Source organism: Symsagittifera roscoffensis, chromosome 1 (genome assembly GCF_963678635.1).
Source record: "Symsagittifera roscoffensis chromosome 1, txSymRosc1.1, whole genome shotgun sequence".
Taxonomy (NCBI): Eukaryota; Metazoa; Xenacoelomorpha; order Acoela; family Convolutidae; genus Symsagittifera; species Symsagittifera roscoffensis.
In genome coordinates this window covers 30,104,041-30,127,814 of record NC_087062.1, presented here as the reverse complement: position 1 = coordinate 30,127,814, position 23,774 = coordinate 30,104,041, and the positions used below count along the sequence as shown (strand labels likewise).

The window sequence follows — 23,774 nt, the reverse complement described above, 5'->3', positions numbered from 1 at the left end:
AAACTAACCAATGCATCTTACTAAACACCACAAGTCATAAAATAACAGCATGACTAAGAAACGAAAACCAACGGTACCCAAACCGGATTAAAAACTGGATAATTTTTTTTTGAAGAATATTATAAAGTCTTAGAAAGAAATAATAAAACACAAAAAAGTCGTTAAACAAACCCAAACCAAAAACAATTTGATTTTTGAAAAGAAGACACAACCAAAGTAACATAAGAAAGACCAGAAAAAAACCAATATAAAATGTTAGCACATAACAGGACCTCTCAAAGAAACAGCATGAAATCATACTCCCATTCCTGGCCTAACCCACCAGAGAAGGACGTCCTGAGCATGCTTATAGCCGACCTAACCCACCGCGCTGCACCCACGTTTTGTGACCACACTTCAATTTTTAATAAGAGGTACTCAAGGGTGAGTAACTCTTCAAAATAACTGAACTAAATTAAAACGCTTTTGTGAAAACAACTAACTAAAATCGTGACTAAAAACCAAATTAACAAAAATTTATAAAATGTAAATCAAAATATGCAGTATATAGATCATACACATCAACAAAGACGAACATCCAAAGACTAGACGATCGCATCACACTCGAACGAAAGAATGGCTAAACACAACCGACATGCCGTCCACAATCACGACTCAAAGGATTTAGAGTACGACTTGACTTCGCAGAAAAGGACTTCATTGAACTAGACCAATGACCACCTCGATGTTCAAGTATACGTACAGATCCGAGTTACAAGGCATCCCTTCCAAACACGATTTTCACGCCATTCCCAGACGAGGCTGCACACAAAACAGTTCTCTACTAATACAGAAAAATCTGACATGGCAAACCATTTTGAAATCGGATTGATTTCATTGGGGATCACAGTCGTTGTCGAATGACAAGATAATAACTTCATATCCATCATTCCAGTGTCCTGGAACGTTCTTCTTTAAGAGGAACCGGATAAGAAAATGATGTTCGCCAAATACCAACGTTCATCATCCATCTTTCAATTACAGAAAGAAAGATAAATCTAAAAACTCTGTAAACCCCGGATGAGTGGAACTTGATCTAAACTACATTTTGTTATTGGATAAATTAGATATTTTATCACTATAAATTTTTTAATATTGACCAATCATATTCCATCTAACTAACAACCCACTTATTTGTAAGTGCTAAAATTACTTGTAAATTCAGCACCAGAAAGATTTGAATTTAACTTAGAAATTAGTTACCTCTCCAAGAGAACTTCAGCAATCGAAATAAGCCAGTATACTCTAGATCTATTGAGCCCAGCAGAGACTAGTTAAACACCCTGAGACTAGTAGATATAAGAGTAAGATTAGGATCGGTATTAGACTAAGAAGTTGCCCGAGTCTATCCGGCCGAAAATAAGATAGCGTGACGAGCAGACGGTGTACCCTATCCGAAATTACTCTTTGAGTTAATCATCAGGACCTAACTCATCTGGTGCGACCATAAGTCTCGAATAAAGACCTTAATAGCTGATAATTAACCAAAAATAGATTAGAAAATAGTCAAAACATTTTCAAAATGTTACACGACAATAACTTAATTGAAATGTCTCTACGACTCAATAGATCAGAGCCGCTATTCCGCATAATACGAGAACTACCCGGTATTGGAAAAAGACCTCGGACAAGATACGACATACGACTACATAGAAACTTACCATTTAGTTTCATGGTCGTACGGCAAAAGCCATTTTATATTTAGAATCTTACTAGCAATGAATTTAGATTTTTATTTGCAAACATAAAATTCTTGAAGGAAATCTTCAATGATTATTTCAGGCGCTAGATAAAATTACTATTGTACAATAACGATTGATAAAAAGATCTCAAATCGTTCCTTCCAATTCTGCAGTAATATATAAAATATATTTGAAAAAATATTTATTGAAAACAAAAATAAAAATTAGTAGCATGACAAAAAATTGTTAGTATATATAAATCATCCTGTTGTTCCAGCTTCATCACATAAACATAACAGTAATCCTAAATCAACTAATATCATCAAAAACTAAAACCTTTTACCAAATAAATTTAAATTAATTTAAACTTAATTTTATTTACTCTTAAACCAGATCTTCAAGGCTTTCCTTGGATCTAAATCAATTTTGTATCTTATAAATTTTAAATTCTGATCATCAAGGCTTATCCTTGGATCAAAAAGAACAATTTTGTTCTCCCCCACCCACTTATCAAGTGTCTAACGACCTCAAACGTCGATTCACTACCCAACCTTTTTTAAAAGACCCAGGACTAATAGAAATTTGTTAATCACGCTAACCATTCAAATTAGGCTAACTAGTGAAGAACTTCGGTTATTCATCCTTCACTTGATCCCTCCTCTTACTTGACCGAGGAATCTTAAACTTAGTAAATTTAAAATAGTATCTAACGAACTACTTGCGTTCTAATTATACTTGAACCTTGTGGATTGATTTACTATTCTCCAACCCTTGAACACAATCACTACCCCTAAGTAAGATTAAGTAAGTTAACACCTTAACTTAGACTAGCCACGAGAAAGTAAGAGTCATTCTCCGGAATCGATATACTTTTCTCTCCAACCCTGAACAAAAAGACCCAGGTTAAGCTAACCAAAAAATCGTAAGGACTAACAGTCTCGGAAAATTAAAATCACTAATAACTTCTTGCATCCTTCATCCTAAACCTTATGTCATTAAAAAATTTAGGAAATAAACAAAGAATCGTATTACACAATTGTGAAGTAGACAACCAAAAATATGATCTTGTAATAACCCCGCATACACAAACAGTTGGATACATTCGAACAAAACGACCAACACTAAAAAGAAAAATTATAAATAAGCAAAGACAGATAACACGAAAAATATTTTCAAAAAATAGAAATGCATTCTCCGAATCAGAAGTCAGTAGTCTAGACGCACTATACAAATTAAAAGAATCAGTAAATAAAAATTGCCCAACTCAACATACCCACTAACTCCTCCTTACTTGTTTTAGGGGAAAAGTATTTCCCTTGGTAGATTGTGGGGGGGGGGGGGGGTCGTTCACATGGATCTTTTTTTTGCAAATCAAAGAAAATCTTGGCAAACAACGAAAAACTTTTTCACTGCGGCAATAAGAATCGAACCCTAAATGTTGTTCTCGTAGCAAAAAGCAAAAAAAAACTGTTAAAAAATCTAGTTCTGAAAACGTGGTATATGGGCAGCAACACTGATTCGAAAAGGGCCAGTTTTAGCAATTTAAACCCTGAAACTGTGTTTAAGTTCGCAACACAATTAGTGAGCCATTGTCGTTCGCATAAAATTAGATTGGGAATGCTTGCATAGAAACTGCTCCACGTGAAGCACCAAATAATTTAGAATTTGGTTTTTCTTAAAAAAGTTACCTTTCAGTAAACCAATTAATTTTTCATGCGATCAATTGCGAAAATCATAGTTTTGATTTGCAGTTTCTACAGTAACTGGTTCATCTTGATAACCTTTACTGCAAATAGCACAGAAAGTTCTAACAACACAAGCACGTTATTTCTATTTTTAACCACATTTAACAGGGATGAGCCGGTTACTGTGCGAATCGCAAAAATTTTTGCAACCACACTGATTTAAAAAAAGAATTAGGTTAAGAAGTTTTCGAAAATTTTTCTTTAAAGGCAATTGGCGTTTTTATCTTTTCTTTATGTGATGTTATAAAATACCATCCGAATTTTTATTGGTTGACTTGCTGTTCCGACCATTGAAATGGTGAGAAACTTTGTCTTCGGGTGTGTTTTAATTTTTTTGTCTACGCAAAATCAGTTACCACAAATTATCATCAGAATAAGCCGAAAGATGTATCCTTTTTCAACTCATTTCAATCGTGATTCGAGCAACAGTAAAAAAAATTCCCAGTAAAAAAAACGGTCTGAATTTTGAGAGTTAGTCTAATTCCGAGCAAGTGAAAAGAGCGAGTAGATCATATAAAAACTAGTTTTTAAAACAAGACTTTTTTATACAAAAATCGCAAAAACGGGTTCATTGTTCTATCATAAAACCAATTAAAAATTCTAGTTTAAAAAACTAGTTTTCGAATTAAGGTTTTTTTAATGCAAAAACCGCATAATGTATTCATTTTTTTTACCACGAAGACAATTTTTATGCAATTTTTGTCTGATTTTACACTCTACACAAAATATACCATAGTTAGACAAGAAGCGCTTAAGAAATATGTACATGGGGAAATATATATCCTATCTTAATACATGGCATATTCGGGCGCCGAACAACTCCATATGAAACTTACCATCTCAAACTTCGTATCTTAAAACATGGCAAAACCTATGACATATCCTTATGAATGGGAAATCCTATTCCCTATCTTAATCAATATCGTGGTGACCATGTTAATACATGGGGGTCACAAGGCACTCCCCCCTGATTGTCACCAACATATACCACTGTCGTACAACAATATCACTTGAAAAAGAATACTTAAACTGGTATTCGTGAAGTAGAAAATATTTTAAAAATCGGTACCATAAAACCGCTTTCAATATGATGTCATTGCTATAAACGCATAGCCAAAAAAATTATAAGCCACTTACGGCTAAGTAAGATTTCAAACTAATTGGAAGCAGAGTGTACATGCCTCTCCTCTGAAAACACTTATGGTCTGATTTTTTTTTACAAAACTCAACCGGGATTCATCTGAGACTTTGAGTTTCAAAAAATTCCATCAGTATGAATACCAAGTCTGTATTTGATGATCTTTGCCCGACAAAAATTTTAGTACGTTCAATATATCTTTTCGTTTCGTTTATTGCTCATCTTAGTTTAAAGGGTTCAGTGAGGTTCTTCCTGGCTCAATTATTTCTACATTTTTATCTTAAGGACATTGAACGCAATAACAATTTTGATGAGCTCATAAGTGAAAATGCATATAAGAATCTGCTAAATGTTTTAAAGGACCTGACCTAATTTTCTATTGCTTTGAGAACTCATTGAAAAAAAATAGACTGAGCTTTTAGTTTGACAAACTGACACTTATTTATAGGTAGTAATAAATTTTATTTGCTTTTGATCGCTTTTTCGGTCAGCCCTAAAATTGTTTTCGGTTGTTTCATTAACAGTGTCCTCTCGCATAGTTGACTAATTGAGCATTTCATGATAATTTTTAATGAAATTCGAATCTTTTCAACGTTTGGAACTAAAACGTACAGAGCTTTTTCTATGCGGATCAGAACTTGGGTTAATTATGACACGGCTATAATATTTTTCTTTTTTTGGACTTTTGTTTTTATTCCGACCATTGAAAATGGGGAGGAACTTTGTTCTCCGGTGTGTTTTTAAATTTTTTTTCTTTTCGTTTTGCTCGCAAAATCAGGTACCACAAATAATCATCGGACTGGATTGAGTAAAATACCTTACGAAAGCCCTTTCAGTCATGATTCGAACCACATTACAATTACCCAAAGTAGTATAAGGAGCCGCCAGGGATCCTTAGGGGGGGGGGGGGCAAAATCACCTAAAATAAGACGTGGGCGCCTAAGATCCGACACCTAAGGGGTCCAAAATTATCTTGTAGTCAGCCGGCATTTTGCTGATGGATTACAAGATCCTCACTTGAGGATCCAAATTTTTGGGTAGCCTCCCCCCTGAGGATTTTACTAAGAGTCATATACCCATGTAGCAAATTTCTAGATCCCTGGCGGATAATTAAAGTAGGATCCTTAATTTTTTACATTCATTTTCTCAGTCTTTTTAAATTCAAGTTTCTTTTCCTTCTTTCATTCCTTCAGTATGCATGATATTTTGACGCCGTCATTGACCGCTAACATTTCCCTTTAGTTTTGCTGGAACATTTCGTTCCAGCTTCGAATTCTATTTTGGTGTTTGAAATTACTCTGCTTGGCTAAATCAAATTTCTCCCGTTGCGTTTGTTTATTGAATTTATAGCGGCGAGTAGAACTTAATTGGAAACAAAGACAAGTGGTATTTGCTCAAATTAGACCGGAAAAATTTTAGAAACAAATTGTCTATTACTGATTGTGGTAAGTATGCAAAATAAATTGAGCTTATTTTACAATTGAAATATAAATTTGGGTATGGTTTTTTTTTGCAAATTAAGCTTTACAAATATTACAAGCAAAATATTAATCAGAGTGGGGTAATGCAAAAGTAAAAAGTTATTTTAGTTAAATAATCATTGTCTAATTGGGAGCGGTTTAAAACCCTTTAACTTTTCTTGGCAATTACTGGAGAGTTATTTGCACTCTCCGAACTGGTATTATCTAATTCACTGCTATTTCCGTCAGCCGCCATAGTATTGTCACGTTCTTCTTGAGCCTCGAACGCAATGTAAGATTGTTTGGGTAAGGTTTATCTACAGTTTTAGAACTGTCAGCCAAATCTTCACGCAATTCTTTCTTTGTGTATTTCCTTCTGTTATACAGTCCCGGGTCTGGCGGTGACCAGTCCGAGTCATCAATATTTATTTCCCTTTGAAATGGCTGTTTATTAAAGTTATCAAAAATGGTGTTCGAAGAAGAATAAGGTTTATTTTCTAAACTACCATCCCAGTCGTCGAGTAAAATTTGGTTATTAAATTCATCTTCGCGGGTCAAAAAGTGACCAAAAGGTAAACAGGTTACCAGGTCACCGAGGAGGAATCTCTTTGTGTCCAAAGCTGTTAACGCTAATTTATTTATGTTGACAGTTTGTAGCTCGTGTTTTTTTGATCTGATACTCGTGTTTTTAACTCGAAATTTTCTGTGGTTGAATAGGGCGTCCTTAAAGCGATCATGTGTCAGTTGTTTTTGTGCATACCAAGAGATTCCTTTCGCTGAGACTTTGTTGCTCCTATCTAAAACAAAAAAAAACAGAAATTGTGAAAGGTATTAAGGGTGCCAACCAATTTAATTATTTTTTCTGTCATTGGGTTTTTGGAATTTGATTAACTTTTACCACTTACTTTTGAGTTTAAGAGAATATAATTTCGGTTTGAGTGCTACAAATTCTTCTATCAAGTCTCCACCCATCTCGTCCTTGAACATTAGCACCTGTTTCTTGTGGGTTTCATTATACAGTGGTGATTGTTTGGGATAGTTCGAGAAGTCAAACAAATGTCCCATTTCTTTTAGTTCCTCGTATATATCGTCACATTTTATCATATAAATAAAGCTATCAGTATCGGAGTATAATAGCTCGAGATTAAAGTTTGGCTTCATTTGCACGTAGTGGGTTTCGAACATGTATTTTTTTGCAATGTCTAATATTACTGCGCCAACGCTCGTTGGCTTATCCCACTGGATTGAGCTCGGATTGAATGTTATTGTAGCAAGGTCTTCGTGTATGATTTGGAATGACTTCAATGAGCTCTGGCACAACTTTTGCGGTAGCTCGGTTTCGTTACGCACTATACTCATTTTTGTTTTGTTTCGTTTACTTTCCATCGTCTTGCCGAAAGATGAGTTTATTATGAGCTTATAAAATTTTTCCTCAAAAATGTTCCTAGCCTTCTTTCTTAGCTCAGTGTTCATCTGTACAAAAGGGGCCATCCATTTACACTGTCGAAATTGCAGCACTCTATGAAGGTGAGTCACCTTCACACCTAATTGTATGTAAAGCTGAATGGTCAGATAATGCAAAAATATCCTGACTTTTTTTGTAGAGACTGTATAAGCTTAGGCACTTTGGGTAGACTGGTGATACCTAATTTTCCCATCATTTCCACTTGATCGGTACTCAAGTCAGTTATCTGTACAATTTCTTTTGATGGCGCGGGAGGATAGTCTTTGAAGTAGTCATGGAGCTCGTCGGGGAACTCGATATCTACCTCCGCTAGGTAACCCCACTCACTATCCTCTTCCGTCAGTAGTAGTTTAGGTATATCCACCGAGTCGTCCACCCATTTGAAATCGTTTAAGGGCAACGAGTAATTTTGCATGATACCTCCGTAGAGATTAATTGCGTCGATGTTTACGATGAACGAATTTTCCTCATTTTTATCATGGTCGTCAAGATACTAGTTTTTGGCTTTCCAGTATTTTCGGGCATATACAGACGACATTCCACCACGAATCATACCCTCTACAAAGTGAAGGTGGTCGCGCTCGGTTAGCAATTGAAGATCTGCTCGGCAGATTTTAAGGAACACATCCCCCGCCAAGTTACTTGCGGTATAATAGTGCGCGCAATCGACTCCATATGTTTCATAGCACACGGATCGAAAAGCTTCGAACACAGAAGCAAGTAACAGCACATCGGTAGAGAGGTACAGGTCGTGGTAGTCACCAATTGAATTACAGCCGAATTTAGTGAATACCATGATTGCATGGTTGAACTCTGATCGATCTACACTGATCTCACCGCCGGCTAGGCTCTTCGTCCACAGTCTTCGGGCGGGTAATCGCGGTTCATTGAATTTCTTGAAGCTATCAATGTAGCTGTAGGGGTAGAACCCTTTTCGTTTCAAAAGACTGATTTTCTCCATTGAATGTCCTTTTGCTTTGAAGAAATTTTCCAATAGACTGAAATTATCAGGTGGCAAATTATTAACGAGTGTTGATAAGGAAGATTGCATGAACTTGTAGGAGTTGATAAATCTCAGATTCTCATACACATTTCTAATTTTTCCACTTTTATCGTAGAACGTTTTGATCCATACCGATATGGTTATTGAGATGAATTTTTCTTCGGTGCTCGGTATGGCAGAGAAGACATTGTGTGGGTTGCTTTTATTCAATGCTCGAATGATACAATGTAGGTCATAGTTTGCTAAATTGTGGGCAACTACAGGAATGAAATTAGTTGTCTTGCGGTTGATGTTGCATGTATTATGTGCCGACCCGAGAAACTTGTTGGTATGGTGACAGTGGTCTAATACCTTTTCCTCATCCCATGCAAAAGGCAATTCGCATATCCAGCACTCGGATGTATCTTCTTTTCTTGTTTCTCTCTGCCCCGTGAACGCGTAATGTCTTCTTTTTTCAATAAAAATTTCCTTTGCAAGCGTTTCCAAGCTCAGTAACAGATGTTCGATACTGTCAGGTCCCCTTTTCAACTCGAACTTGACCACCTCGGGGTTTCCAAATTCTACAGCTGCGAATGCATACCCACAGTTCTGGTGTTTTTCGATAAGGTGAGTGTTCGATTTTTCGTTGTCAGGCTCTGGGCCAGCTACGGGTAAAATTAATGACTCCAAGTCGAAGTATACTATACGTGGTACAAACGATTGTGCACCAAAGTTTTTAAACACATGTCGATCGTTGTCGGGCCCGGGCATCGTGATTTCAATGCCATCTTGTCGATAGCAAATTTCTTGATGTCGACGTAGAATGTCGTTGGAAGTGCAAGTGTGGAAGCAATTTCGGCAAATTTCATTTCTGTCGCGTGGTGCTCTTTTGCGAATAAAATTGACCAGCTTTGTCAGGTCGTTGATTAGCACATTGTGATATGCAGAACCGTCGGAAAGAAGCAGCAAGTCCATCACAAATGTACAATTTAGCTCTTTTGAAATCCGGATTGGTATCAGCTCTTCTGACTGGTACTTAAATAAGAGAAGAAAAAAAAGTTAACGTTATCTGAAATGGAATAAACATCTAGCTCATGGTTGATTTTTTTTTCTAATAGAAAAAATTTCTGGAAGAAATTTGAAATGTCAAATAAACTTACCGAAATACGTTGATTTGAACATTGTTCAATCTTTCAAATCTTCCTATTTCCAGAATGCTCAGTGGCATCTCAAAATCTCCTCGAATCTTCACTATCTGTTTCATCTCTCGCTGTCTTGCATCTGGTTGCCTTTGTGGGGGTTCCTCCGCGTTCCCTTCATCTTGATTGTCGTTGACGGCAACGACGACAACATCCCTATCAGACTCTCCTTTTACTTCATCATCATCGCTGTCTTCGTCCTCGCTGTCTTCTTCTTTATACGTTGCACATTTGGTCTTCTTTCGGTATGCCTGAGAATATGCGTATAGAGGTGGACCATGTTTGAGGTGATAGGCTGCAATGAAGCAATACAGAAAGCATTTATCGTTCGTCTTTGTTTCTATATTTACAAGGTTGAACTCTGTTTTTTGAGACCAAGGGGTAGCGGCAAGTAGCTTCCTGCGCGCATTGGAGACAGTTTAGCGAAATTGATAGTAACTTTTGAAATTCTTTCAATTATCCACCCACTTCCATGAGAAGCGAAGCAGTTGATGGAGTTGAGCATATGTTCAATCATCTCAATGTACTGCCCCTGTTCCAGACCACCATAGTTGACACGTACCATCTCGGTGTTCAAGGAAAGTGTGATTTTCTCAACATTGGGTTCTTCTTCGTTTTCCACGGTAGGGTGTTTCATCAAGCTCACTTCAACTGAGAATTGCACCTTAATTGATCCGTTTTGCGAGTGCTCGAATATGAAGTCATCAATGACTTCTTTGTTTCGCATCATGAAATCGAGCAGGTCGATTTCATTCTCGTCGAAATTTAGTTGATATTTCTTCAAATTGCCATTGAAAGCGGTTTGACTCTCAGTCAAAATTGACCGAGTGCTTTGAGGTACTCGCCGCGTTGTTGATGAACCTTCGATTGCGATAGTCTCATTGCTACCACCACCACCACCACCACCACCACCACCACCACCACCACCGGTTGAAGTAGAGCCAGCATCCGAATCCCAGACTGGAAGTCCATGGCGGTTGTTCATGTGACTCTGATATTTTTGCAAGCTCATAAACACTGTTCTGCAAATTGCACAGTGCTTGTTTCCTGATCTACCGTGATCGATTTCAATGTGCTGAATAGTTTCAGCCACCGAACTGAACTCCTCAAGGCAGTCATCGCATTTGACTCTGACGGCTGCAATCGGCGCATGAAGGTTGTGGACTGTCTTCTTATGACGTCGTAGGTTTTTAGCAGAGCCCAGAACCGCATCACACAGATGACATGCGAGATTGGTTTTAGCTTTAGAAGAATTAGGCATTGTTTTGTTGATTTCCTTTCGAAAGTTTATGATTTGAGAAAAATTCAAACTGGTCTGATTAATCAGAAGAAAGTTTTTGAATAAAGAATTTTTGTTTCAATCAAGAACTGCTGAAATTCAGAAAGCAAAAGACAAAAGTGAATTTTTAGTTTGGGGTTAAAATCTTAATTGTTTTCCAACCACAAGCGTAGGTGAATTATGGTTGTTGATTAGCGGTTTTTTTTTCCTTTTCGGTTATATTAGTCAGTCCTGTTAAGGAAATAATCATTACTGAGACCTGGTGGTTTGACTAATTCCTTTCAAGTATATAGAGTTAACTTCAAGTCTTGCTTAAACACCTATCCCCTAGTACACTTAGTTTGAAGTGACTAATATTTCTGTAGGCAGGTATATAAAAGGAGTTACAGCTAACCACCTAGGTAAAAGAAGGAATTGCAGGGGATTCTATCAGGGTTGCTTGGAATTGGCTGAGTACAGTTCTGAACCCCATAACTTTTGATCTGAATGAGATAGACAGTTCACCATGGGGATCTTTTCTGTTGTCCTGTGACAGGTTAAACCAGTAGCCTAGAAATTTTTTAATTGTAGTCAATAAACGAGATAAAAAAGTTATAATTGCCAAGTACAAAAAATGGAAAAATTTGAAAAAAATGAAAAAAACTAAAAATAAAAAATTTTCTGTTTCTAGCTTGAAATTGTTCAATTTTGCAGGCAATCGACCAGGAAAGAGTGTACACACGCTGGATTATGTTCAAATAGCCGATCAGAACAATTTTCAGAACAGTTTCTGTTTCCTTATGGTAGGGCAACAAGGTGGTATAGCAAATTTTTGCTAAAAGCTATAATTTATAATTGAGACGAAAAAACTCTGCCGAAAAATAATGTAAATATTTGAAAAAATTTGAGAAAATCGAAAAAAATTGAAATTAAAAAAAATATATATTTTTTGTTCTTCTCTAATGTTTAATTATGGTTCCCACCGATCAGGAAAGGTTAACGACGCAATTAAACACTTTCTAAAGTTCACTAGAAGCGATATTCGAAAAAGTGAAATTTTCACTTGGGTGTCTAGAACGTGAACCGAGATGAAATTCGAATGTTTTTTGTATCCATCAGCATCGCTGAACCATAATTCGTTCTTCGGGCGAACATCGCGAAAAACGCATTATTTTTGCTTCAAAAAAAAATCCTTCACGGTGAATTTTCATTTTTTCGATTTTCGGAACTTTGAACTACATTAAAAATAAAATTTTTTAACTTAACAAAAGCAAACCAATTGATTTGCATAGAACCATAGGTTCAGAACGTCAAGTTTTCCAGTTCGGAATAAAAGATTTTGCTGATTTCTTTTTCAAAAAATTGTTATTTTTGAAATTTTCATATTTTTCTAAAAATAGGATTTTGACTAATTCAAGGTTCTGAAACCGATAATTTCTGATCTGATAAAGATAGACGCTTGGTTAGATGGATCGTTTCTGTTCTCCTATAATAGCGCAAGCTATAGGGATCATTAATTATTCAACTAGATTATTGGTGGAGTAAGAAATGACTTGTGAATATTTTTGGGATGAAAAAGAAAAATTAAACAAAATTTCAAAATTAACATTAACCTAAATTTTTGTTTCCAATGGTTTGCTATGATTTTTTTTGTCGTACTGGTAAACAAAAGATGTCCTACATTTAGAAGATTGTAACAAAACTTTCCTTATCTATTTCAAAATTAAAAGATTTTAATGGAACATTCTACCTGATACTCTATCTATCTCTTTCTTGATTTTTCTTATCGATTGAGTTTGATTGAAAACATTGCACTCAAATTTAATTTACTCAATTGACACAGAAATCATAAAATATATACATATATATACAAACAGAAATCAAACTGATTTGATAAAAAGTGAAAGCAACACATCAAACCAAAACAAGCTCCATAATTTTAATAAATCAAAACAATTTTAAAAATAGCAAACAGTTTTCAAAAGTTTTCTTAAAACGGATTGAATACAATTTTACGTTTTTTGGGCGCATAGCAAGCATTGATAGGCGGCCGGGTCTTCCCCCAGCATATTTTGATAAAAAAACTAATTTATAAAGTTTTTGGTTTTATTATCAAAATATGGTGGGGGAAGACCCGGCCGCCTATCAATGCTTGCTGTGTGCCCAAAAAACGTAAGATTGTATTCAATCCGTTTTAAGAAAACTTTTAAAAACTAATTGCTATTTTTAAAAATGTTTTGATTTATTAAAATTATGGAGCTTGTTTTGGTTTGATGTGTTGCTTTCACTTTTTATCAAATCAGTTTGATTTCTGTTTGTATATATGTGTATATATTTTATGATTTCTGTGTCAATTGAGTAAATTAAATTTGAGTGTAATGTTTTCAATCAAACTCAATCGATAAGAAAAATCGAGAAAGAGATAGATAGAGTATCAGGTGGAATGTTCCTTTAAAATCTTTTAATTTTGAAAAAGATAAGGAAAGTTTTGTTACAATCGACTAAATGTAGGACACCCTTTGTTTCTCAGTACGACAAAAAAAATGATAGCAAACCATTGGAAACGAATTTTAGATAAATGTTAATTTTGAAATTTTAATTAATTTTTCTTTTTCATCCCAAAAATATTCACAACTCATTTCTTACTCTACCAATAATCTAGTTGAACAATTAATGATCCCTATAGCTTGCCCTATTATAGGAGAACAGAAACGGTCCACCTAACCAAGCGTCTATCTTTATCAGATCAAAAATTATTGGTTTCAGAACCTTGAGTTAGTCAAAATCCTATTTTTAGAAAAACATGAAAATTTCAAGAATAACAATTTTTTGAAAAAGAAATCAGCAAAATCTTTTATTCCGAACTAGAAAACTTGACGCTCTGAACCTATGTTTCTACGCAAATCAATTGGTTCGCTTTTGTTAAGTTAAAAAATTTTATTTTTAATGTAGTTCAAAATTCCGAAAATCGAAAAAATGAAAATTCACCGTGAAGGAGTTGTTTTTAAGCAAAAATAATGCGTTTTTCGCGATGGTTCAGGGATGCTGATGGATACAAAAAACATTCGAATTTCATCAGGGTTCACGTTCTAGACACCCAAGTGAAAATTTCACCTTTTCGAATATCGCTTCTAGTGAATTTTAGAAAGTGTTTAATTGCGTCGTTAACCTTTCCTGATCGGTGGGAACCATAATTAAACATTAGAGAATAATAAAAAATAATTTTTTTTAATTTCAATTTTTTTTCAATTTTTTCAAAATTTTTCAAATATTTACATTAATTTTCAGCAGAGTTTTTTCGTCTCAATTATAAATTATAGCTTTTAGCAAAAATTTGCCAACCACCTTGTTGCCCTACCATAGGGATCAGAAACTTTTCTGAAAATTGTTCTGATCGGCTATCTGAACATAATCCAGCGTGTGTACACTCTTTCCTGGTCGATTGCCTGCAAAATTGAACAATTTCAAGCTAGAAACAGAAAATTTTTTATTTTTAGTTTTTTTTCATTTTTTTCAAATTTTTCCATTTTTTGTACTTGGCAATTATAATTTTTTTATCTCGTTTATTGACTACAATTAAAAAATTTCTAGGCTACTGGTTTAACCTGTCACAGGACAACAGAAAAGATCCCCATGGTGAACTGTCTATCTTATTCAGATCAAAAGTTATGGGGTTCAGAACTGTACTCAGCCAATTCCAAGCAACCCTGCAACCCTAATAGAATCCCCTTCAATTCCTTCTTTTACCGTGGTGGTTAGCTGTAATTCCTTTTATATACCTGCCTACAGAAATATTAGTCACTTCAAACTAAGTGTACTAGGGGATAGGTGTTTAAGCAAGACTTGAAGTTAACTCTATATACTTGAAAGGAATTAGTCAAACCACCAGGTCTCAGTAATGATTATTTCCTTAACAGGACTGACTAATATAACCGAAAAGGAAAATAAAACCGCTAATCAACAACTATAATTCACCTACGCTTGTGGTTGGAAAACAATTAAGATTTTAACCCCAAACTAAAAATTCACTTTTGTCTTTTGCTTTCTGAATTTCAGCAGTTCTTGATTGAAACAAAAATTCTTTATTCAAAAACTTTCTTCTGATTAATCAGACCAGTTTGAATTTTTCTCAAATCATAAACTTTTGAAAGGAAATCAACAAAACAATGCCTAATTCTTCTAAAACTAAAACCAATCTCGCATGTCATCTGTGTGATGCGGTTCTGGGCTCTGCTAAAAACCTACGACGTCATAAGAAGACAGTCCACAACCTTCATGCGCCGATTGCAGCCGTCAGAGTCAAATGCGATGACTGCCTTGAGGAGTTCAGTTCGGTGGCTGAAACTATTCAGCACATTGAAATCGATCACGGTAGATCAGGAAACAAGCACTGTGCAATTTGCAGAACAGTGTTTATGAGCTTGCAAAAATATCAGAGTCACATGAACAACCGCCATGGACTTCCAGTCTGGGATTCGGATGCTGGCTCTACTTCAACCGGTGGTGGTGGTGGTGGTGGTGGTGGTGGTAGCAATGAGACTATCGCAATCGAAGGTTCATCAACAACGCGGCGAGTACCTCAAAGCACTCGGTCAATTTTGACTGAGAGTCAAACCGCTTTCAATGGCAATTTGAAGAAATATCAACTAAATTTCGACGAGAATGAAATCGACCTGCTCGATTTCATGATGCGAAACAAAGAAGTCATTGATGACTTCATATTCGAGCACTCGCAAAACGGATCAATTAAGGTGCAATTCTCAGTTGAAGTGAGCTTGATGAAACACCCTACCGTGGAAAACGAAGAAGAACCCAATGTTGAGAAAATCACACTTTCCTTGAACACCGAGATGGTACGTGTCAACTATGGTGGTCTGGAACAGGGGCAGTACATTGAGATGATTGAACATATGCTCAACTCCATCAACTGCTTCGCTTCTCATGGAAGTGGGTGGATAATTGAAAGAATTTCAAAAGTTACTATCAATTTCGCTAAACTGTCTCCAATGCGCGCAGGAAGCTACTTGCCGCTACCCCTTGGTCTCAAAAAACAGAACTTCAACCTTGTAAATATAGAAACAAAGACGAACGATAAATGCTTTCTGTATTGCTTCATTGCAGCCTATCACCTCAAACATGGTCCACCTCTATACGCATATTCTCAGGCATACCGAAAGAAGACCAAATGTGCAACGTATAAAGAAGAAGACAGCGAGGACGAAGACAGCGATGATGATGAAGTAAAAGGAGAGTCTGATAGGGATGTTGTCGTCGTTGCCGTCAACGACAATCAAGATGAAGGGAACGCGGAGGAACCCCCACAAAGGCAACCAGATGCAAGACAGCGAGAGATGAAACAGATAGTGAAGATTCAAGAGATTTTGAGATGCCAATGAGCATTCTGGAAATAAGAAGAATTGAAATATTGAACAATGTTCAAATCAACGTATTTCGGTAAGTTTATTTGACATTTCAAATTTCTTCCAGAAAATTTTTCTATTAAAAAAAAATCAACCATGACCTAGAAGTTTATTAAATTTCAAATAAAGTTAACTTTTTTTTCCTTCTCTTATTTAGGTACCAGTCAGAAGAGCTGATACCAATCCGGGTTTCAAAAGAGCTAAATTGTACATTTGTGATGGACTTGCTGCTTCTTTCCGACGGTTCTGCATATCACTATGTGCTAATCAACGACCTGACAAAGCTGGTCAACTTTATTCGCAAAAGAGCACCACGCGACAGAAATGAAATCTGCCGAATTTGCTTCCAAACTTGCACTTCCAACGACATTCTACGTCGACATCAAGAAATTTGCTATCGACAAGATGGCATTGAAATCACGATGCCCGGGCCCGACAATGATCGACATGTGTTTAAAATTTTTGGTGCACGATCTTTTGTACCACGTATAGTATACTTCGACTTGGAGTCATTAATTGTACCCGTAGCTGGCCCAGAGCCTGACAACGAAAAATCGAACACTCACCTTATCGAAAAACACCAGAACTACGGGTATGCATTCGCAGCTGTAGAATTTGGAAACCCCGAGGTGGTCAAGTTCGAGTTGAAAAGGGGACCTGACAGTATCGAACATCTGTTACTGAGCTTGGAAACGCTTGCAAAGGAAGTTTACAATGAAAAAAGAAGACATTACGCGTTCACGGGGCAAAGAGAAACAAGAAAAGAAGATACATCCGAGTGCTGGATATGCGAATTGCCTTTTGCATGGGATGAGGAAAAGGTATTAGACCACTGTCACTATACCAACAAGTTTCTCGGGTGGGCACATAATACATGCAACATCAACCGCAAGACAACTAATTTCATTCCTGTAGTTGCCCACAATCTAGCAAACTATGACCTACATTGTATCATTCGAGCATTGAATAAAAGCAACCCACACACTGTCTTCTCTGTCATACCGAGCACCGAAGAAAAATTCATCTCAATAACCATATCGGTATGGATCAAAACGTTCTACGATAAAAGTGGAAAAATTAGAAATGTGTATGAGAATCTGAGATTTATCGACTCCTACAAGTTCATGCAATCTTCCTTATCAACACTCGTTAATAATTTGCCACCTGATAATTTCAGTCTATTGGAAAATTTCTTCAAAGCAAAAGGACATTCAATAGAGAAAATCGATCTTTTGAAACGAAAAGGGTTCTACCCCTACAGCTACATTGATAGCTTCAAGAAATTCAATGAACCGCGATTACCCGCCCGAAGACTGTGGACGAATAGCCTAGCCGGCGGTGAGGTCAGTGTAGATCGATCAGAGTTCAACCATGCAATCATGGTATTCACTAAATTCGGCTGTAATTCAATTGGTGACTATCACGACCTGTACCTCTCTATCGATGTGCTGTTACTTGCTTCTGTGTTCGAAGCTTTTCGATCCGTATGCTATGAAACATATGGAGTCGATTGCGCGCACTATTATACCGCAAGTAACTTGGCGGGGGATGTGTTCCTTAAAATCTGCCGAGCAGATCTTCGATTGCTAACCGAGCGCGACCACCTTCACTTTGTAGAGGGGATGATTCGTGGTGGAATGTGGTCTGTATATGACCGAAAATACTGGAAAGCCAACAACCAGATCTTGACGACCATGATAAAAATGCGGAAAATTCGTTCATCGTAAACATCGACGCAAATAATCTCTATGGAGGTATCATGCAAAATTACTCGTTGCCCTTAAACGATTTCAAATGGGCGGACGACTCGGTGGATATACCTAAACTACTACTGACGGAAGAGGATAGTGAGTGGGGTTACCTAGCGGAGGTAGATATCGAGTTCCCCGACGAGCTCCATGACTACTTCAAAGACTATCCTCCCGCGCCATCAAAAAAATGTACAGATAACTGACTTGAGTACCAATCAAGTGGAAATGATGGGAAAATTAGGTATCACCAGTCTACCCAAAGTGCCTAAGCTTATACAGTCTCTACAAAAAAGTCAGGATTTATTTTGCATTATCTGACCCTTCAGCTTTACATACAATTAGGTGTGAAGGTGACTCACCTTCATAGAGTGCTGCAATTTCGACAGTGTAAATGGATGGCGCCTTTTGTACAGATGAACACTGAGCAAAGAAAGAAGGCTAGGAACATTTTGAGGAAAATTTTTATAAGCTCATAATAAACTCATCTTTCGGCAAGACGATGGAAAGTAAACGAAACAGAACAAAAATGAGTATAGTGCGTAACGAAATCGAGCTACCGCAAAAGGTGTGCCAGAGCTCATTGAAGTCATTCCAAATCCTTCCTTGCTACAATAACATTCAATCCGAGCTCAATCCGGTGGGATAAGCCAACGATCGTTGGCGCAGTAATATTAGACATTGCAAAAAAATACATGTCCGAAACCCTCTACGTGCAAATGAAGCCAAACTTTAATCTCGAGCTATTATACTCCGATACTGATAGCTTTATTTATATGATAAAATGTGACGATATATACGAGGAACTAAAAGAAATGGGACACTTGTTTGACTTCTCGAACTATCCCAAACAATCACCACTGTATAATGAAACCTACAAGAAACAGGTGCTAATGTTCAAGGACGAGATGGGTGGAGACTTGATTGGAGAATTTGTAGCACTCAAACCGAAATTATATTCTCTTAAACTCAAAAGTAAGTGGTAAAATTTATCCAAATTCCAAAAACCCAATGACAGAAAAAATAATTAAATTGGTTGGCACCTTTAATACCTTTCACAATTTCTGTTTTTTTTTGTTTTAGATAGGAGCAACAAAGTCTCAGCGAAAGGAATCTCTTGGTATGCACAAAAACAACTGACACATGATCGCTTTAAGGACGCCCTATTCAACCACAGAAAATTTCGAGTTAAAAACACGAGTATCAGATCAAAAAAACACGAGCTACAAACTGTCAACATAAATAAATTAGCGTTAACAGCTTTGGACACAAAGAGATTCCTCCTCGGTGACCTGGTAACCTGTTTACCTTTTGGTCACTTTTTGACCCGCGAAGATGAATTTAATAACCAAATTTTACTCGACGACTGGGATGGTAGTTTAGAAAATAAACCTTATTCTTCTTCGAACACCATTTTTGATAACTTTAATAAACAGCCATTTCAAAGGGAAATAAATATTGATGACTCGGACTGGTCACCGCCAGACCCGGGACTGTATAACAGAAGGAAATACACAAAGAAAGAATTGCGTGAAGATTTGGCTGACAGTTCTAAAACTGTAGATAAACCTTACCCAAACAATCTTACATTGCGTTCGAGGCTCAAGAAGAACGTGACAATACTATGGCGGCTGACGGAAATAGCAGTGAATTAGATAATACCAGTTCGGAGAGTGCAAATAACTCTCCAGTAATTGCCAAGAAAAGTTAAAGGGTTTTAAACCGCTCCCAATTAGACAATGATTATTTAACTAAAATAACTTTTTACTTTTGCATTACCCCACTCTGATTAATATTTTGCTTGTAATATTTGTAAAGCTTAATTTGCAAAAAAAAAACCATACCCAAATTTATATTTCAATTGTAAAATAAGCTCAATTTATTTTGCATACTTACCACAATCAGTAATAGACAATTTGTTTCTAAAATTTTTCCGGTCTAATTTGAGCAAATACCACTTGTCTTTGTTTCCAATTAAGTTCTACTCGCCGCTATAAATTCAATAAACAAACGCAACGGGAGAAATTTGATTTAGCCAAGCAGAGTAATTTCAAACACCAAAATAGAATTCGAAGCTGGAACGAAATGTTCCAGCAAAACTAAAGGGAAATGTTAGCGGTCAATGACGGCGTCAAAATATCATGCATACTGAAGGAATGAAAGAAGGAAAAGAAACTTGAATTTAAAAAGACTGAGAAAATGAATGTAAAAAATTAAGGATCCTACTTTAATTATCCGCCAGGGATCTAGAATTTTGCTACATGGGTATATGACTCTTAGTAAAATCCTCAGGGGGGAGGCTACCCAAAAATTTGGATCCTCAAGTGAGGATCTTGTAATCCACCAGCAAAATGCCGGCTGACTACAAGATAATTTTGGACCCCTTAGGTGTCGGATCTTAGACGCCCACGTCTTATTTTAGGTGATTTTGCCCCCCCCCCCTCCCGAAGGATCCCTGGCGGCCCCTCATACTACTACCCAAATTTGAGTTTTGTATTTTCGTCTTAATTGGAGCGAGTAAAGTGAGCTTGCAGGCTTACAACTTATACTTTTACGTCAGATCCTTTTATCAGGCCAAGCAAAAAAAACTACACTACTTTGAAAAAATTTTCTAATGCGTAATTTTCTACAAACTATGGTCGGAAAATTCTCTGCTACTTGCACAGTAACCGGCTATCCTTGTTTTTATTATGCATATATACGATTTCTGTGATGATTCCTAATGACTATGGATACCGGATAAAAACTATTTTATGACACGGCTATAATTCGAAAGCGATATAATGGATAACACTTTTTATGGATTTCACACTTTGAAGTTTTTTGCCGGGTTTGACTTTGATACGAAGCTTAGAACTGACAACAAGAAACAATATATTTCGATAGTAGTAACTATACAAAAATAGCCAGTTTCTGTGCAATTATATCATCTAAAACGTTCTGAAAGGTAATTTTTTAATCAAAATTAGGCTTTTTTGAAAATAGAGAGGATTATGAACTATTGAAGAATTCGCAAACTGTTTAATCAAAACTAAAAGTGAAGTTGGACTGAAAATCAGAGCATACCCAATTTCGTTCAAGGCGGTCGAACTATAAACCTAACTTGAAATTTCATATGAGACCATTCTAGCCATGAATATCCTCGTGGGAGCGGATGGAGGTCTTAGTTTGAAGTCGAAGGGGAAGGGGTTGAGCTCATTTTTTTTGTTGTAAATCAACTAAAGTAGTAGTCTTAAATATCCTTTTTTGGAGTTACGAGGGCAAGAGCGCTAGTGCTGTGTTAAGTTTACCCGAGCCAGTAGAAACTTTTAGCATTCGCCCTAGTGGCCAGTTGTCTTTTGGTAAAATTAGCAAGTACTCACACGAATTCATCTTTTTCGAGTGGTTCCTTGGATTGAGTTCATTTAGTTCTTTGTATGAAAGTTTTTCGGATGCATTTTTTTCGGTAGATTCCTCCAGAAGCTGTCAAGTCTATCTTTTGCTCGCTTCAAGCACTTGCAAGACAGTTTACTAAGAAATGTTTTGTGGAAAGCTGCTACCTTTTTTTGTTTTGTCTGTGCTAGCCAAAGTGTAGTCTACTAAAGCTATCGCTTCGCCACCTCTATCATCCTCTTTGGATCTTCAGTCATGATCGACAGGTCCACTCTGTGGCCGCCGAACATAACGTGTCTCGCTGCCATTGTACTGGGGAATTCGGATAACCAGAACACAAGTGTTTCATTGTCTTCACCGCACCTCTTGCATTTCGGATCGGTCATTGGATCCATCAAATGCTTATACGCTGCCAGCTGCTTACTATGGCTTGATTTCAGTCTTACTAGCATAACGGCGTCTTTCCGGCGGGTCACGGTGGCTTCATCCCCTTTTGCTGGGTGCTTGGCGTAGACCGCTCTAGCCCTCTTGTTTTTTTTTGATATGCTGTCGGTGATAGATCTTTTCATCACAGCCTTTACGGTTTTGAACGTGATTCGTCTGTGTTCGCAATTCAGGCTTCTAGCATCGTTTGCTAGTCTGTCTGCCGTCTCGTGGCCGGGGATCCATTGTCTTACGATTAGGCTGTTTATGGAGTCTCATTGTCGTCTGATGCCTTTGCTGTCTTTCTCGAGGGCGGTTGTCAGGGATTGCAGGAATTGCGATTCGGTGCAGATCATGATCTTGTCATTTTCACCGGTAGCATCGCCTTCTATCCAGTTCAGGGTAGCCTTTAGCTCCTGCTTCTCCTCCTCGTACGAGGAGGTGAACTTCCCGCCTTTCACTTTCTGCAGTCCACAAGAATGGCGCTGATGGGTCTCCATGGGTCACCCATTAGGAAGCGGTTGGTTGTCAGTGGAAGGTCTTCGTCAATGTCACTACTGACATACCTTAGCGGACGAGAGTTAATGATTGCCTCAGTCTCGGATACGATAGTAGCAGATAGATCTCTCGATATTCTATCAGAACCGAGACTTAGTAAGTACGCCCGTTCCATCATTGAAACGAAACGCTACCACAGCAGCCTATTTGAGTGTCAGACAGAGGGTTTATGCGCTATTCGACACTGTGTATTTGTAGCGTTTCAGTTCGCGTGGCTTCGTTGAAGGCATGTGAAGATACAAATTTATTTTTATAGTTGTTTCTTTTGTAGAATGGCCCTCTGTTAACAATCACTTTATTTTTTGAAAGATAATGGATCATCGAAAGGGTCATCGAAACGAGTTTGCGACAAGTCAGCCATGAGTGGAATAAGTCCTCTGTCTTAGAACCTGCTGCACCGAGAGCGGGGTGTTTTTTGAATCCCAATGATTTCAAGGCTTTGTTGCGAGTATTTGCAAACGTACTCAGTGCCGTGATGCTATGAACGGCAATAAGCGCTCTCAATGCTTATGCGTACAATTGGTTACTTTTACTTTGCATTTAAGATTGGTAAAGGTGAGTTTCGTAGTCTTGATTGAAAATACTTCAATGTCGAGAAAATAGAAAAACTATTGTATTCTGTCTTTTTGTCAAATTGTTGCTTGTTTCGTAGTTGATTGTAGGTGACAACAAAGGTTTCTTCTTCGGATTGTTGATAAAGAAGAAACATGATTTTTCCCAGCTCCTATATAGTAGCTGAACGTTTGCCGTTTCTTATAAATGTATGTATTTAAAAAATCATAACGCAAGCGGTGACTGGAACCCATCGAAACTAGTCTGAAAAACGGAAAGAATCCAACAGTCGAGTAGTTGGGGTTCTCATTGTTGTAGCGTTATTTTGTTTCGCTTTTTCTTTGATCATCAGGTAGCCTTATTGCTCAGTAAAAATTCAGGTATATCCAATCAGAACATGGTTACGCCGTCTTTGAGTTCAATTCCCCGCGTAGCGTTGTCTGCTGGGCGAAGTTTCATTTATTGGCTCTGCTTAAAGTAGTTATCCCACCGACCCTGTTGGCGATTGGATTTTTCAATTCAGCGAGTGATGCTACCCACGACAAAACTTTTTTTTAGCTATATGTCAAACAATGAGTGGACTTGGTTTTCGTTCGCATTTCATCAGTAACAAATTGGCAGAATATTGCGCCTATAAGAGCGCTTTGTAATTCCAGTTCCCGAATGCTTTTCTTGGTTCAGTGACGCAACCTTTGTTGTGCCAATCAAAACAGTAACGTTTATGCCGAAGTTG

General features: G+C 37.1%; 2 protein-coding genes across 6 annotated transcripts in view; both read left to right on the top strand.

Annotated features, from left to right (window-relative positions):
- Window positions 1–23,774, top strand: part of LOC134842445 (guanine nucleotide exchange factor VAV3-like) — a 593,770-nt gene that overhangs the window by 66,091 nt on the left and 503,905 nt on the right. The window lies entirely within an intron of this gene.
- LOC134856686 (uncharacterized) lies at window positions 16,607–18,115 on the top strand. The gene has a single exon (XM_063872958.1). The coding sequence runs from the start codon at window positions 16,607–16,609 to the stop codon at window positions 18,113–18,115; it is 1,509 nt and encodes a 502-aa protein (XP_063729028.1).